The following is an 18067-nucleotide window of genomic DNA, read 5'->3' on the forward strand; positions in this document are numbered from 1 at the left end:
CCATCCCCTACCCTCACACGCAAAATATTTTTCAACTTACACATTTTAAGGTAAAAGGTTTTTTATGCAAGATGAACATGGTTTTAAAACATAGGTCTAGTTGGGCGGGTTGAATTATGACCCATTATTTATCTCATCTTGATCCAACCTATCTTAGCCCAAGTATACTTTAGATTGGATTGAACAATGATCTATTTATTAATCTTACTCATCTTGACCCGCCCAAATTCAACCCAACCCGCTCATTTCCCACCCTGCACTTAAACTAAGGTCTTGTAAGTTGAAACGAAGGGAATTTTTTTATTTTTAAAGAAAAACAGAGGTAAACAGAAAGTCAAAGACGCGGAGTAGGAACAAAACGTGGGTCCCAAACGATTAGATACTGATAATCCAAGTCATCCGACCACCGTCTACTTGCCAGTTCGGTCAGCCCCCATTTTTCTTCACTTTTCCTCTTCAACGTAAACATAAGAAGAAGAAAAAAACAATTCTCTACCTTTCTTTTTCTAATAAAAGGGGAGAAAATTTGAGAGCCCATTTTATTCAAATTTATTTGTTTTTATCCTTGTTCCTTTTTCTTTCCATCCCCGACTTTTCTGGTTTATTGATTTAACTGTAGTGGTAATTTTATTAATCAATTTAGGAATTTCAGGTGCGTAATTTCATTCTACTAACCCAGATCTTAATTTTCTTTATTTTATATATGCATGTAGTTATTTATTTTCTTGGATATGCTGATTTTTTTTTGTGGGAATTAAGAATTTGGGTGTTTTTAGTTTTTTGTTTGATCTACTGTCACTTGCTCAGTTTTGTGCATTTTAGTAGCAGAAATAATTTATTTTTCCTATCTGTGATGTGAAAATCTGATTTTTTTTTTTTGTAATTTTTGGGTGATAGTGTTTGATATAAAGTTAGTAGTAAATTTTGTTTGTGTTTGATGTAAATTTTAGCATCTGTCTTCTATTTGCCCAGTTTTTGAAGGTATAAATGTGAAAATATTATTAATTCATGGGTGATTTGCTTGATGTTTGATATAAAGCTAGTAACTTTTGTTAGTCTTTTGACATATAGTTAGCAGGTATCCTAATTTTGCCTGTTCTGGAAGGTATAAATGTGAAAGTAATATTTGGGTGATTTTTTTAGTGTTTGATATGAAGGGAGCCGTGGAGCAACGGTAAAGTTGTCTCCGTGTGACCTATAGGTCACGAGTCCAAGCCGTGAATCAGCCATTGATGCTTGCATCAGGGTAGGCTGCCTACATTACTCCCCTCGGGGTGCGGCTCTTCCCTGGAACACTGCGTGAATGCAGGATGCTTCGTGCACCGAGCTGCCTTTCTTAGTGTTTGATATAAAGTTAGTTATGTTTTTAGTGTTTGATGTAAATTTAGCAGGTGTCCTTTATTTGCTCTATTTTCCCTGTTGTTGAAAGTATTACATGTGAAAATATTATTAATTTTTGGATAATTGCTCTTAGGTTTGGCATAAAGTTAGTAATTTCTTGTTGATACTTGTCCAATTGGTTTGTTTTTGCAATTTAAGTGTTTGTTAGTAGAATTTAAGGCAGCTTTTGCATGCTGCTGTAAGTTTGGTAGGATGTTGAAATGCTTACATCTAATCAAGTTCCAATAAAAAAGTCTTTCTTTAGAGTAATGGAATTAGAGAAGGTATTTTGAAAGCAGTAGAGGAATCTGAAAAAAATAAATGTTAGCTAAGTTTGGTAGTTTTGTTTGCAGAATATATCAGTTGTAGGATATGCTTGTTGGTACTTGACAAGATATGATGTTCTATTTTTTCCCGCTGTTTACGGACTGTAATTTTGGATACTTTTTATTGAATATGTTTTTATGTTTAGAAAAGATGAGGTAATCTGTCTTGTGAATTTTTATGTGTTTTTTGTTCCTTTCAAGGGAAAGACTTGTCAAGTGAGTCCAAATTTTTATTTTGGATGTGAATTTTTTTTTGAAGCATACTGGATCAGACATTGGTTTGTTTGTTTTCCATTTAGCCCATTTCTGTACATTTGCTGATACGAACCTTTTGTGGCTCATTTTCATCACCAGCGTATCGGAAAAATGCTGCCTCCACGCCAACAACCACGGCCTGGTGGACTTCAGACATCTCTATCCTTGGTCTCTCCTGATGCTTGCGGATCTCCTAATCCTCAAGAACGTGGCTCGACCTCTGATCAGGCTCGTGATTCACCATCTGAAAGTGCTAGTTCACGTGAAACTTGGCCAACATCTGACGCTTTGATGGCGAAAAAGCTGGAGAAGGAGAAAGAGAATGGCTACGCTGAGCACTCTGTTGTCCGCAATATATCAAACTCTGATAAAATATCCCTTCGAGACATTGCCCGAGAAAGAGTTGATACTATAGCTGAAAGGATGCGAAATCTCCCAGATGAGTATCTAGAGAAGTTTAAACACGAACTTCGGGTCATTCTTGAAGGATTAGGTGGTGCTCAGCACAGAGAGGAGTTTCTATTCCTTCAAAGGCTAGTGAATAGTAGAGGTGATTTGACGGATGGAACCCTGATTATTACACACCGCACCCAGCTAGAAATTCTAGTTGCTATCAAGACTGGAATTCAGGCATTCCTGCATCCTAGTGTCAGTCTCTCTCAAGCTTCCCTCATTGACATTTTCTTGTATAAGAGGTGCAGAAACATCGCATGCGGTAGTATGCTTCCGGCAGAGGAATGTAGCTGTGAAATTTGCGCGAAGAAAAATGGTTTCTGCAACCTTTGCATGTGTGTGATCTGTAACAAGTTTGATTTTGAGGTGAACACTTGTAGATGGATTGGTTGTGATCTCTGTTCTCATTGGACACACACGGATTGTGCCATTAGCAATGGGCAGATTGGAACGGGCCCGTCGGTTAAGAATGGAGCTAGCTCAGCCGAGACGCTCTTCAGATGCCATGCTTGCAGTAGGACGTCTGAGTTGTTAGGTTGGGTTAAAGATGTGTTCCAACACTGTGCCCCAAGTTGGGATGCGGAAGCTTTTGTTAGAGAGCTTGACTACGTCAGAAGAATTTTCCAGAGAAGTGAGGATACGAGAGGCCGTAAGTTATTTTGGAAATGCGAGGAACTCATTGAAAAGCTGAAAGGTGGAGTTGCAGACCCTATGGCTTGTAAAGTGATCTTATCCTTTTTCCAAGGTAAGCCTCATTTCCATGGTTTTCTTATTTATTATCAGATCATTGCTTATTGATTGATTGCTTTGGGCCATGCTTACTGAGAAAAGGCTGAAATGACTTGGTACATCCAACAACAAGCCAAAGGCAGCAGGTTAACAAATAAATTGATTACTGGTCCTTTGTCCTTTGGCTTCTTTGATATATGGTTAGGGTTCTTTTGTATGTTAGGTGGGCTAAAGGGGTTCGTATTCCTCTGGTGGGATCATTTACTTGACCAATAAGCTCATGCAGTGTTTATCAAGAAGATTTATCTATTGGATAAATAACCAATCATCTAATTTAATATTAAACGTTTAAGACCAATACGCTCTTGCCAAACTTCATTATTCATTTGCTTATCTATCAGCAAAATTACTTCTCAAGCCATCCAATTCTTTCTTTCCTTAGTTAACAATAATTGTATTCCATGTTTGCGGGTTCCTGAATTTTTCTTTCTTCCCCATAATTCGTTTTTTTAAAGACCCAACCGATTTGCATAGGCTGATGGCCTTAGGTAAGCGGAATAGCGGAGTGAAAGGGAGAAGAGTTGCATGTAACAAAGAATTGGGTGATGGACACTAAAAGGCGAAGCAATTAGCATTTAAGGAAAAAATTTGAAAGATGGACCGTGGAACTTAGAAGTAGATGTAGATAGAAGAAAGCAGTTATGCCGAAAGGAGAGGAGTTGCTTGCAACAAAGAATTTGGCGGTGAAAGCTAAAGGTATAAACAAATTAGCATTTAAGGACAAGATATTGAAAGATGTGGCCTGGAACTTAGTTCTTCATGTATCCATGCAAATGATGGTCAGATAGAGATCGGCTGGTCTGGGGAGAGGGAAAGAAGAAAAGAGGAGGAGAAACATGTTCACCAAATTCCCCTTTTATGTACAAGGGGAAAAATAGTCCTTTTATTGTTCAATCCGGTGGATATATAATAGTTCCTAGATCACAACCAAACTCACACAAGTTCGAGTTATAACGCATAATCTGGAGAAGTCAAAAGAATTTACCAAAATACGAAGACACAATTTGATAAAGCAGCTACCTAGAGATGGAATTATTTCCATAAACTATGTGAAGTCAGAAGTAAATTTGGCCGATCCTCTAACTAAACTCTTGGGAAGAAAATTAATAAGTGAATCATTGAGGGGGTATGGGACTTTTGTCAGTGTGGAATATCAACATTGAGGATAACCAAACCTATGTGATTGGCAATCCCATGCATTAGGTTCATATGGGTAATAACACTTTTGATTTATTATGCACTACTAAAGGTCTCTATAGTACAAGATTGCAAGGAAAGTGAGATTGAGTTATTAAACTCTTAATCCAATCCATATTCTTTATAGGTGGTGTATTGCACTGCAGAATACACTTGATGGATGGAGCTAGAAGTGTGGAGTGAGGGTTGCTCCTATGAAATTTGTGACAAAAAAGTTCTAGAGCATTCATGAATAACCAGGCGTGGGCATGACCTATTAGCAACAAAACCACAGTAAACAACAAAGTTTGTGGGGGGGGGGGGGGGGGTAATAGTGTAATAGATAAGACACCTAACGTACAACAAGAATTCTTGGTTCACAGAAGTTCAAAACTTCACCAATTATTCTTTAAGTTAAATTTTATTTTATCAAGCTATGGCTCATAGTCCAGAAGACGCCAAGTTCAATACCTTATGGTCGATTGTGGAAAACCCAACAAATAATTATTTTTACTTTTGTCTTTAATATCCCTTTTGAGATATGGGGGGAATTGTTACGAAAAGGTGAATAGTATCTCAAGAGGGAAGAGTCCCTTATTGATTAAGAAAATCTCTAGATTCATTTTCTTGAAATTGATTGTTAAGAAAATGTCTTGATTTATACTTACCAGAAAATTCATCCTCTTGACTTTAGTGTGTCTTGAGTTCATATAAAGGAATCTTTTTTCAGAATCCTAACCGTTGGGCCTTTATTACAATTATGAGCATCATTTACCCACTACCACCTTCTGATTTTTCCTTCGTCTATATATACATTTTATACTTTTCCTTTAGGAGACACTTTGGGAAAACAAGAATTACTCTTTGTTCTTCGCTATCCTAAACTATTGGGTTTTCTACTCTAGAATTATATGTTGTTGTTCTGCTCCTATATTATACTAGAAGAGCTTGTCGAAACCTGGGGGATACGCCTACTCTTGACATGCCTCAAGTTTAAATAATTTCCGTGTTTTTTCCACAAGAGCAGAAACAATAAAGATTAAATAGAGAAAACCTAGCTGATCAACAGAAAGGAATTAAAGTTTTTCTATTTTCAGTGTCTTGGTTATGTGTATATGTAGGCGAGGAAAAACAAAATGTTATAATGGATGAAGAGTTGTCATAATGGTCCAACGGCTAGTAATTTGGAAAAATGACCCATTATTTGAAATAAAGAGAAACTAATTCTAAGAGAATGAATTTCGATATTTTTTGGTAAGCATGAATCTGGACGTTTTCTTCACACTCTGGATTTTCTTAACTAATGAGAGACTCTTCCATTTTGAGACACTAATCCCATTATTCTAACACTCTGGTGACCTCTGGCCAGTAGTCCCAGCCTTTTGGGATGCGATTTTGAGCGCCTAAGTTGTGCATTTCCAATGTACAAAAGATTTAGTATTTCATCACAACATGCAACCAATTTAACTTGCTGTTGTCTCATAAAACAAAGATGGGAGGGGAGCATGTTGCTGTCTGAAATAACATGTACCCTTGATTTTCCAATCTTTATGTTTGTGGATTATTTGTTGAAGAAAGTTGGTCTCTCACCTCTAGTGCTTGGAGACTATTTGTTTTTGCTTGGTGCTTTGTGACTACTTGTCTGTTTCTCGATGCATTCTTAACTATTAGGTCTGGCAGAGTTTGTCGATTTTGCAATTTTTTTGGATAATCTTTGATATAGAACTTTGACGTGAAAATCTAACGCATCTGGAAAGAAGTTCAATTTGAGATATTACAAACGGCACAACAAACCGATACAGATTTTAATAATACGTATTCTCTGGAATTCTTTTTCTTCTATTCCAAGTATTATGATTTGTTGCTAATGTACTGTTAAAGTAATTTTTTCTCCCCTTGGATGCTTTTCTAGTAGGTTTTTGTTCTTTACTTTTATAGAAAAAGCATATTAAAGGAAGGTGATGTATTCAACTAAAGGGTTGATCCATATAATTTCAAGAGGAGGAGGAAAGGTCCTTAGGATTATTAAAGAAAATCTTCGTCACGGAGAAACATAATTGGAATTTCATTTGCTTTTCTGTTTTACTAATTTTGGTTTGCACTTGGTTTTTTCCCCGGCATTGAGTTTGAGAATTCAACTCAGAGAACTTATATTTTTTATCAACTATTCATTCTAGCATTACATGATTTATATGACTGATAGGAGTTGGGTGAATTCTGGGCCTAATGTAAGGCTTATAGTGTCTTTCTCTAACATAAGCAACACAATGAATCAAGAATCTCAAATACTTCAATAAGTTTTAGTTTTCGTCTTTGAAATGTTTTTCTCACTTTTACAGAGCTCGATGTGGATCCTTCGAAGAGTCGAGACAATGACGAAGGTGGTCGGCTCATAGCTCCACAAGAAGCATTTAACAAGATTGCAGATGTAGTGCAAGAAGCCATCAGAAAAATGGAAGCAGTAGCAGAGGAAAAGATGCGGATGGTTAAGAAAGCACGGTTAGCTCTTGATGCATGTGATCAGGAGCTCAAGGATAAAGCTCGGGAAGTGACCTCACTAAAAATGGAGAGACAGAGGAAAAAGCAACAAATTGATGAGCTTGAAAGCATCGTAAGGCTTAAACAGGCAGAAGCCGATATGTTTGACCTAAAGGCCGGTGAAGCTAGACGAGAAGCTGAGAGACTGCAACGAATTGCACTCGCCAAGACAGAGAAGTCAGAAGAGGACTATGCTAGCAGGTATTTGAAACAACGATTAAGCGAGGCTGAGGCAGAGAAGCAGTATTTATTTGAGAAGATAAAGCTTCAGGAAAGTTCACGAGCGTCGCAGAACAGTGCTGGAGGAAGTGACCCTTCCCAGATGATGTACAGCAAAATCCAAGATTTGATTAAGAATATGTAGAATGTTGCTTCAAAGGATTGGGGGGGGGGGGGGGCGTAATCACATGACATGAGCTCTTTTGGTACTATTCCATAGAGTTATATGCCCCTAAAATTTACTGGGCTTTTGGATGTATGAATTGGTTCTAACCTTTTGGTCTTGATAATTTTTCTTTTCATTTTGTGCCTTCTTTTTTATGATATGAATTGAGTTTAATGAATGAAGTGAGGATTTAGAGCCCGTTTGGATTGACTTATTTTAAGTGCTTTTAAGCCAAAATAGTTTTTAAACCATTTTGTAGTGTTTGGATAAAGTAAGAAATTGCTTTTAAATACTTGTTTTTAAGATAAAACGATAAAAACAAACCAAAAGCTATAATTCCTAATTTATGGCTTTTGGCTTGAAAGTCACTTACAACAAGCTCATCCAAACGGGCTCTTATGGTTGACCTCAACTTGAAAGGTATTGAGGCGTAGTTTATTGTTGCCTTCTTTTTCTGATGGATAAGCTAAAAGAAAAGTAAAGGTAGGAATTGCATTTCTCTTAGTCTGATTGTGACACAAACTTAGCTTCCTCATTTTTATCATTCAACGGTAGTAAATGAACATGGTTTGCTTGAGCTATATCAAAATAAGATTTTTCCCAGTATTTAGGTAATGCAACAAGTTAAAATTTCTTTTAATGCAAAAAAAAAACGGAAATTTAGGATAAAACGGTCTTGTTTTTTATTTCCCACTCGGTGTTTGATATTTGCATACTAGAATTTTTCCAAGAATTAAACGGTCACTACTAGTTACTAAAGGGCAGTCTGGTACACTGAACTCCAGCTATGCATGGGGTTCGGGAAGCGCCGCGCAAGAGTTTATTGTACGCAACTTTACCCTGTATTTTTGCAAGAGACTGTTTTCACAACTTGAACCCGTAACCTCTTGATCACATGGTAACAACTTTACCCGTTACGCCAAGACTTCCCTTCCATTACTAGTCACTGGACATCCAAAAAGAAAAATGCAGAGAGAGGGTGAGAGAGATTAACCATAATAAAGGACTATATGATTTGGTCAAAAGTATGAACAGAGCTACAGGTTGGGTCTGAAATGTGGGGTTAAATCCATAAAAGCAGAAGATTCAAAGAACAATATAGAGATGACAAGTTGGTCAATAAGCATGCAATATTAATAGAGACAACAACTCAAAATTGTGGGAAAAATTTAAAGGGAATAAGAAAATGACCATCTTTCATATTTGCTATAGTGTATTATTTCCTTTCTGCCGAAAATAAATGCAAAATATCTTCACGTGACATTTGTTGAATTCTCCATTTCTGACTGACATAAAATTAATGTCCCAACATTATGGACTTTTAGGAGCCCTTTGGACATAATCTTTTTTTTTTTTCTTTTTTTCCAAAAAAAATATTGATTATACATTTAACTGAATTTTTCGAAAATAATTTTAAATTTGAAAAAGTGATTGTTACCTCTTTTTTAATTAAATAATATTTTTTCTCATAAAACTGAAATACTTTTTCAAGTAAAATATATGTCCAAACAAAATTTTAATTTTCAAATACTTTCAACTTAACATCAAAAGCTATTTTTTTCAAATCTCACATTATTTATGTGTGAAAATGGCACGAGTTAGCCAGTTTTCGAACTAATAATTAAAAAATAACCAATATTTGCAAAATCATAGAAATGTAGCCACTATTTTGCCGAAACACAAAAAGTTCCAGCATAATATGGTGGATTATGGAGCCCCTGCATATTAACTTCCAGCATATTATGTTGGAACTCCAGCACACGAAAAATTCCAGTATAATATGTTGGATTATAGAGCTCATGTGTATAAAATTCCAACATATTATGTTGGAACTCCAACGCATTATGAAATTCCAACACATTATGGTGGAATCTCATATGTAAAAAATTCGAACTCCAATATATTATGTTAGAATTTTTTCGGATTTTTAAGGGTGTTTTTGTTCAGATTGTATCTTCACATGAAAAAATGGCTAAATCTCGATTACTATTTGCCAATTAAATCTAGCTATTTCTGATTCCCCCCCCCCCCCGTACTTAGTCCTCCAGAATGTATACCTACATCAGAGGCGGATCTAGAATTTTAAGTTTATGGGTTCCTGTACAAATCTTAAGTTAATATACAATAATAACTGGAATAAAGGATTGGATTCCAAGATAAATATTCTTATATATTTAATGAATTTTTCAATACGAATATCGAATTTAGACAAAGGTTACTGGGTTCACGGGAACCCGTATCTAACTCACTGGATCCGCCCCTGACCTACAAATGGAATTTTTTTATTTTGTGCCTCACAAAACTGAAGCTAGTTGTGTGAGGCCTCTTTTTTGTCTCACAACATTGTGGTCCTAGAATTTTATGGACCCAAATGTGTAAGATATGGGTCCACAAATGTGTGAGATAAAAAAAGGACTCACACAGCTAATATCAGTTGTGTGAGGCACACCATAAAATCACGTAAAAAATAGTACGGTATAGCCAGTTTTTGGACTGGTCATTCAAAAATAGTCAGCGTTTACCAAGTCAATGAAAAATAGCCATTATTTACTGCAACAGAAATCGGTTCAGCATAATATACTGGAGTTCGGTGCATCTGTGCATGAACTCCAGCATATTATGCTGGACCGGTATACTTTGCTGGCTCCAGTATATTATGCTGGATCGGTATACTTGCTGGAACTCCGGTATATTATGCTGGAGTTCTAGTATACTTATGCTGGAACTCCATCATATTATGCTGGAGTTCCAGCATACTTATCTTGGAACTCCAGTATAATATGTTGGAGTTCAAGTATACTTATGTTGGAACTCCAGCATAATATACTAGCGTATTTTTCGGGTTTTGAATAGTGTTTTCGCTCAAATTTATCTTCACATGAAAACTGGCTAAATTTCGATTGCTTTTAAAACTGACCTATTTTTGAACGACCAATTGTAAATCTGGCTATTTTTGAATTTCACCCTAAAATCACTCCTACATATGGGGTTTCCTTATCGTATCTCTCTCTGTCAACTCAGACACACATCCCAATTCAAATCTTGAATATTCATGAAATAATAAAAGTTGATAAATTAGGAGCTATATAATAACATATATAAATTAGCAAACCGGAAAAATTATATACTTCAACGTACTCATCGCAAGCTTCATATTATGGTTTTAACCTCTTAATCAAAGTATTTTGGACGATATTGAAAATCTAACTCAAAACTCAAAAGGCCAAAACTATAAATTCTGATGGTATTGCATAACATGCACTTCCAAAATGTAATTATCAAATGGTCTTCATAATCCACGAGTGAGGTACCTCCTCAGTCCCAATTTATGAGACACAGTTTAAATTTCGAGAGTCAAATTTTTTTTTATGACCGTAAATTTAGACGTATAATCTTTAAGTTTTTTGAAAATTAATATATATATATATATATTTAGAAACTATGTAAATCAAGCTGGCAAGTCACAAATTCATCTCGTATCCTTAACTTGCCAGCTTGATTTACCGTTTTAATTTCTTAGCGGGTGGTTTATGTCTGGTCCTTTCGGATCGCCTGACCTGCACTGATGGCGCTTCGTAACGACTTGTCTAATTAACAATTTATAACATTTAAAGGGCATACGAAAAAATCACGATAAAAAATCTTCTTGCTTGACTTTCGAAAAACGAAAAATATCATATAATTCGGGACAAAGGAAGTATATTTCAGTGGTAGAGCACTTCCATTACCAATCGATAAGTTAGATGTTCGAATCACGCGAAAGAATAAATGAAAACATTATTGATCCCCCCAACTCTTAATCATTTTATTCATTTGGAAACTTTAGGCTTTTCAAAATTTACGTAATGTTGTCCAAACTAGGTTCACATTACATTAATTGTTACCAAAAACTTAGAAGAAAAAAAAAGATATTCCCATTGTCTCAAATTATCTGTTGTGTTTCTTTTATATACGTCCCTTAAAAAAATATTAAATATGAGAGGTTTTTGACTGTTTTACCCTTATTTATATTTTAAGATATAATTTCTTTTCAGTTACTCATAATTGAGGTTTTTGTAGTCTTTAAGAGCAATTAATATTAAGGATAAAATAAAAAAAATTAATTTATTCTTGAACTTCTAAATTGATAAATAATTTAAGACAATTATTTTTAAAATCATGAAAGATAATTTGAGACGGATGAAGTACAAACAAATTAGATAAAACAACAAAGTGAACCACCTACTTGTGTCCCTTTTGCTATTCATCACAAAGAAATGGGTTCAATCATAAATTCCACTATACCTACCATTGAATTAAGAGAATTAAAGGCACACCTTACTCCTATCTCTCTCAAGCATTATCTTGGGACAAGAAACATGTTGGGTCTTCCCAAAAATTTTAATCCTAAATTTCAAGTTTTTCTTTCCCAACCTAGTCCTTAATTGCTCAACCCCACATGTCTGATTGCTCTCATTCAATTTAATATTTATTATTTCATCCGTTTCAATTTATATAATACGTTCAAAATTTAAATTACCTGAAGTTTGACCAATATTTTAAAATGTATTTTTTTAATCAAATTAACATAAGAAAAATTATAGCTTTTAATATTTTTCATATGGTTTTTGAATATTTAAATTTTAATTTAAAAATACGGAGTTAAACTAATTTAATTTAGCTTCAAAGATGAGTCAAATTGATTATTGATTAGCAGAATGTGTCATATAAATTAAAACAAAGAGAATAATTGTGGTATTAGTTATTGCTGGGATTAGTTATCCTAATATTATTTCTTATTAATTGTTTGGTATATTGTATTAATTCAAGAATTGTCAATTTTACTGTTTTATCTCGGGATAACTTAGCCTGTGATTACTATTCCACCCTCTGACAGGTAATAGTTGTTCTGATATTATTTTTAATCCTAGGATAACTTATCTATGATTAATAACTAAATAAGGGATAAAACAATACTAAATTTTTATCCCGAATTATTTTCGCTTATCCATCATACGGCCTTCCCCGAATTCCGTACATAATCGGAGCTTAGTGCAACGGGGTGCCTATAGTACCAAACGATACCTTAATTTCTTTTCCATTTATTGGTTGTGTGAAGCTAAAGCCACTCACTAGGAACACCTGGCACTTGGCACAGTGCAGCAGAGCTACATTTAAGCTCAATCACTACAAATCTAGCAATATTATATTAGTGCCCAAAAAAGTTAAAATAAAATCTACCTCCACAAATATGTACTAATAAAATATTTAAAACATTAAAGCTTAGTGGGGTTCTCCCCTATATATAAGTGGCACGGGCAATGATATTTTTGTACTGTTGTGTAAACTTTCCTGTGAACTGAATTGAATTTCTAAGCTTTTGAGTTTTGTGGGCAATTGGCTTAGTGTAAAAATCATGAGTTATTTGGGTATTGGAGTAAGTCCAGGGAATGTTCCAATTCATCATAGGAGTAATTTGAAGGTAATTGATAAGAGAGTGAGATTAGCTGAGCTGATTTTAAGGTGTTTAATTTGTGGTTTAGCAGTTCTTGCTGCTGTTCTTATAGGTACTGATAGTCAAGTTAGAGTTATATTCTCAATTCAGAAAAAGGCTAAGTTCACTGACATGAAATCTCTTGTGTAAGTGGTTTTTGCTCTCTTTTTCTGTTTGTTTTGTGTGTGTGGTTGTTTAGCTTGTAATTCAAAGATAGGAAAATGTCCAAATTTACTCTTGTACTGTATGAAATATCTTAATTTTACCATCTGTTTATGAAAAGGAGTGAACGGGAGCCTGGGCGTAACTAGTAAAGTTGCGTCCGTGTGACTAGGAGGTCGGGTTCGAGCTGTGGAAATAGCCTCTTGCAGAAAATGCAGGTAAGGCTGCGTACAATAGACCCTTGTGGTCCGGCCCTTTCCCGAACCCGCGCATAGCGGGAGCTTTGTGCACTTGGAGCAACAGTAAAATTGTCTCCGTATACCTATACGTCACGGGTTCGGGCCGTGGAAGCAACGATTAATGCTTGCATTATGGTAGACTGTCTACATCCCACCCCACCCCTTGGGGTCTGGCCTTTTCCCGGACCCTTCGTGAGTACAAGATGCTTTGTGCACAGGCAGAGCCGTTCATACTTTTGTTCTTTAGCAAATTGTCTCGAATTTGTTTTTGACTTTAACAAGAGTCTAGTGTGTATTGGGTGGATTTTACGCGCTAAATACTTTGGGAAAAGGGTTCAAATTTACTCATACTTTTGATTATGGTTTAAAATTATCCTCCGTTATACTTTTTCGTGCCAACGATAAGGGTATGAATGGTCCCAAAGTGTAATGGATGGTAAAATTAAGATCTTTTGTATAGTAGATTAGTATATCTGACCCTTCTCCCTTCAAAGATTAAATGTTAAAGACTTGAACTTTGTTAAAGGTTTGAACTTTTGTTCTTTTCTTTTGCAGATTTTTAGTGATAGCTAATGGATTAGCTGCTGCTTACTCACTGGTTCAAGTTATAAGGTGCATTTTGAGTATGATTAGAGGAAGTGTTCTTTTCAACAAGCCCTTGGCTTGGGCTATCTTTTCTGGTGATCAGGTACAAGATATTCCTAATATCTCTTATATATTGTTGTTATTTTTAATACGCATTTTTATGGTACTAATATATCATCTCCTATTGCTTTTTGAGCCGAGGGTCTCCTGGAAACAACATCTCTACCCTTCGGGGTAGGGGTAAGGTCTGCGTACATATTACCCTCCCCAGACCCCACTTGTGGGATTATACTGGGTTGTTGTTGTTGTTGTTGTTGTTGTAGGTACAAGATATTCCTGCTTAGCTTCTCCTCTTAAGGTTTTGTTAGTGATTCATAAAAAAGGTTCATTTTAATTCTGCGTCATTTTTTTACTAATAAATTTTTTTGATATTCCAACGGTTAACTTAGAGTTTAGAACAAGAGAGGATCTTTCAAAGCTCCATAATTAGTGACTGCTGTAAAAACTTAATAGGTGGTAATGGAAATTGAACCTTGTAAAAGTTTAACCTTTGCATTATACTTGAGAAACTGAGCTGATTCAAGTTAGGCATATCCTCTTGGACTTATCTTAGATGGACCTTATTTTACTCCATTACTAGTGTGATGGGGTTCGAGAATCAGTCAAGCATCAGGGTAGGCTGCCTACATCACACCTCATGAGGTGCGGCCCTTCTCCGAACCTTGTATGAACGCGGGATGCTTCGTGCACCGGTTAGTGTGATGGGGTTGCTTGTTGAGGGAATTTTGGGTAATATTTGCCTCTTAAACATGGTGTTGGTACATTGCTTGAACTAGAATAGAATTATCTTTGGGTCAAATAAGACTCAAATGGGTAAATTCGATGGTAGTCCAGTCCAAACTGGAGAGAATGCCAAAAAGTAGTTTGGAGGTTAGTCGAAAGTAGTCCTTCAAAAATATACACTTGAGTAGTTCTAGTTCTTTATGTTAATCAAATTCGAGCACTTTTTGTCTCTTTATGTTTGAAACACACGACAATAGTTATTTATCACAAATTTGGCTCGTAAGAAGCACGTGAGTCGTTTAAACTGGAAAAAAAAAAACATGGAGATGAACTTCTCTTGATTCATTTCCTCCAAATTATCTGCTTTGTCTCTTTATGTTTAAAACACAGGACAATAGTTATGTATCACAAAATCTGCTGCTGGTCTTGTTTTTTCTTAGGATACAAATCGAGGGTAATGAATTGGGAGAGGTCTGTCCCGGTTGTTTCTTTAGTTTTAACACCCCACGTGCTTTTCATAAGTCAATTTCGTCATATATAACTAATGCCGTGTGTTTTAAGTACAACTGGGACCAAAATCACTTAGTTTCGGTAAAAATAAAGGAAATACAACTGTTCAGCGTTATATTTAATGAACTATTTCTAATTTCAGACCAACCCTCAAACATTTAAGTATTTTTGATGTTTTCTAATCCATGTTAAACCCAAGACATGGTGTGGAATTAGTACTTATTCTCCTTATCCTTGAAACAGACAATGTTTTGTTATCTAATATATGCTGCTCTTCGTGTGCCACTACTTACAAAGAGAATGTCATGATAGTTTGTACCAAATGGTATCTACTTATCATGGTTAAGTGATGAAATGAGGTGAGAATATATACTAATTAACTATGGTTAAGTGGTAATAGTTTATGTGCAAATACGTGTCGCGCACATTTGTTGGTTTAGTGGGAACACCGGGTGCGGTTACGTCTTCTTCTCATTTAATACAATCTGATATCGTCATTTTCTTATATAACTTTCTTTTTTATTTTTTTACTTTCTCTTTTCAACAGAATATCAAACTATACCCTTTTAACCTTGTGGAGGTGTTTGTAGTTAAAAAAAGAGTCTTGGTTATTGTTACTAAATCTCAGGGTTTGGACTTTATTTTGCTCACTAATACCATATTTACAAGAGTCTAAACTCTGTGTACTGACGGGGTAAAGTTTTTTGACATCAGGTTAAAATGACCTATAAGAACCGGTAACTGTGTATAGTTATCCTAATTTGGTAACCAATATAGAACATGCGATAATCAGTTAAAATACACTGATGGTGCAAAAAAATTTTATAACGCTATCAATGTACATAGGTAAATCCTATTAATAATTAATGTCCTTTTCCGCTGCGTGCAGTTGATGGCCTACTTGACATTGGCAGCAGTGGCAGCGGCAGCACAGTCGGCTGTATTTTCCAAGTTAGGTCAAACAGAGTTACAATGGATGAAACTTTGCGATATGTATGGCAAATATTGTAACCAAGCTGGAAAAGGCGTTGCAAGTTCTGTAATAGCGAGCCTTAGCATGATCGTCCTCTCTGGTATTTCTGCCTTCAGTCTTTTCCGCTTGTACGGAAACAGTGCAGGAAAGGGTAATGCTAAATGATGTGTAGAGAAGGAGTAGTAGTAGTAGTAGCAGCTCAACCTTGGCTCTTCTGTGACTCTTGACCTTAAAGATATATGTAACTTGGCAGATTTTGGTCTTTTTTGCTGTCTTTGTTGAGCTGGTTGTTTGTTGTATAATAACTGATACTGGTCTTTCCTTGGTTGAATGCCTACCTACTTTATTTGGTGAGATTTAATTAGCTGTGTTTCATTCTTTTGGACTCGTTTGACTGCAGAGATGCTCTTGTAAGGCAAACATGATACCTTTGTTACTGATAAACAACAATAATAACAATTACACTACACATCAGTCCTAAACAAATTGAGGTCAGTTATATAAACAAGGCGGAGCCATGATTTAAAGTTTATGGGTTCGGGATTTTAGTCTTCTTAAGTCACTGGATTCTAAATTAATAATTTATACATATTCAATAGATTTTTTAAAATAAATACATGATTTATACAAAAACTACTTGGTTCGGTCGAACCCGTAGTTGAAAGGCTAGCTCCGTCTCTAGATATGAATCCTATTTCTTTCTATAAGCTCAACTCGTATCATCATCATTACCAAAATAAAGTAAAAGTGAAATTAAAAAAAGATAATCATATATATAAATAATACGTAGTAATAATAATAATAATAACAACAACATATCCAGTACAATCCCATATAGTGGAGAAGGTTCTCTGCCAAGTTTAAAACCTATTCCCAACTAGTAGACACCACCATGGATCTTTCTCTCCCATTGTCGGGAGAAATTAAACAATAGCCTGATTTACGACTGGTCATTCAAAAATAGTCCAGTTTCAAAAGTAATTGAAATTTAGCCACTTTTCATGTAAAGATAAATCTGATCGAAAACACTGTTCAAAACCCGGAAAATACGCCAGTATATTATACTGGAATTCCAGCATAAGTATGCTTGAACTCCAGCATATTATACTGGAATTCCAGGATAAGTATGCTGGAACTCCAGCATAATATGATGGAGTTCCAGCATAAGTACACTAGAACTCCAGCATAATATATTGGAGTTCCAGCAAGTGTATTTGTCCAGTATAATATACTGGAGTTTGGAGCACCGGTGCTCCAGTCTCCAGTATATTATACTGGAGTCAGCAAAATATACCGGTCTAGCATAATATGCTGGAGTTCATACACAGGCACACCGAACTCCAGTATATTATGCTGGACCGGTCTCTGTTGCAGCAAAATAATGGTTATTTTTCATTGACTTCATAAACCCTGGCTATTTTTGAATGATCAGTCTGAAAACTGGCTATACCGTGCTATTTTGTCCCCCGTTACTGATAAGATTGTGTTAAATTCATCTGAACTCAAATAAAACGTGTTGGGTCAGGTGGCAGAAAGCCATGCAGTTGTCATCAAGCAATAGGAAATTTCTACTTCACTGTATATTCCATTATGAATTATATAGTCGTTTAAAAAATACTTCTCTTGAGCCGAGGGTTTATCGGGAACAACCTCTCTATCTCACACAAAGAAATAGGTAAGGGTTGCGGACACTCTACCTTTCTCAAATTCCACTTGTGCGATTACACCAGATATGTTGTTGTTGTTGTTAGAACTATCACTACAAGAAATCTGGCTTTTAGTGGAGACAAAAGTCGCTACTAAATCATGCAAAGTTGCCACTAAAACCCCTTTTATCAGCGACAATGTCGTCGCCACAACAAGGTCTTAGCAGCGACTTTTTTAAGGTCGCCACAATACATTTCCAGCCATATTTTATTGTAAAAAACTAGTACATTTTTGTAGCGACGTACACATAGTCGCCACTATATATGCTATTTTCTGTAGCGACTGTAAAAGAGTCGCCGCTAAAAATATCACTTTTGTGGCAACATTTTGAAG

The 18067-nt window shown here is 35.6% G+C and overlaps 2 protein-coding genes across 2 annotated transcripts; both read left to right on the forward strand.

The window, feature by feature from the left end:
* The first annotated feature begins 480 nt into the window (after positions 1–480).
* On the forward strand, positions 481–7438 carry LOC104237348 (OBERON-like protein). The gene is made up of 3 exons (XM_009791485.2): positions 481–652; positions 2061–3159; positions 6719–7438. Exons 2-3 carry the CDS (start codon positions 2073–2075, stop codon positions 7279–7281), a joined length of 1650 nt encoding a protein of 549 aa, XP_009789787.1. The 5' UTR covers positions 481–652; positions 2061–2072; the 3' UTR covers positions 7282–7438.
* A 5109-nt stretch (positions 7439–12547) lies between these two features.
* On the forward strand, positions 12548–16388 carry LOC104237347 (CASP-like protein 2B1). The gene is made up of 3 exons (XM_009791484.2): positions 12548–12921; positions 13732–13864; positions 15944–16388. The coding sequence occupies exons 1-3, from the start codon at positions 12698–12700 to the stop codon at positions 16190–16192; spliced, it is 606 nt and encodes a 201-aa protein (XP_009789786.1). The 5' UTR covers positions 12548–12697; the 3' UTR covers positions 16193–16388.
* The last annotated feature ends 1679 nt before the right edge of the window (positions 16389–18067 follow it).

This window comes from Nicotiana sylvestris, chromosome 5 (assembly GCF_000393655.2).
Source record: "Nicotiana sylvestris chromosome 5, ASM39365v2, whole genome shotgun sequence".
In the NCBI taxonomy this organism is placed as follows: domain Eukaryota; kingdom Viridiplantae; phylum Streptophyta; class Magnoliopsida; order Solanales; family Solanaceae; genus Nicotiana; species Nicotiana sylvestris.

Excerpts from the sequence above, each read along its gene's own strand:
- LOC104237348 (XM_009791485.2), top strand. The coding sequence starts at position 2,073 with ATGCTGCCTCCACGCCAACAACCACGGCCTGGTGGACTTCAGACATCT. Across the intron at positions 3,160-6,718 it reads GATCTTATCCTTTTTCCAAG|AGCTCGATGTGGATCCTTCG; the intron begins GTAAGCCTCATT and ends TCACTTTTACAG.
- LOC104237347 (XM_009791484.2), top strand. The coding sequence starts at position 12,698 with ATGAGTTATTTGGGTATTGGAGTAAGTCCAGGGAATGTTCCAATTCAT. Across the intron at positions 12,922-13,731 it reads ACTGACATGAAATCTCTTGT|ATTTTTAGTGATAGCTAATG; the intron begins GTAAGTGGTTTT and ends TTTCTTTTGCAG. Across the intron at positions 13,865-15,943 it reads CTATCTTTTCTGGTGATCAG|TTGATGGCCTACTTGACATT; the intron begins GTACAAGATATT and ends CGCTGCGTGCAG.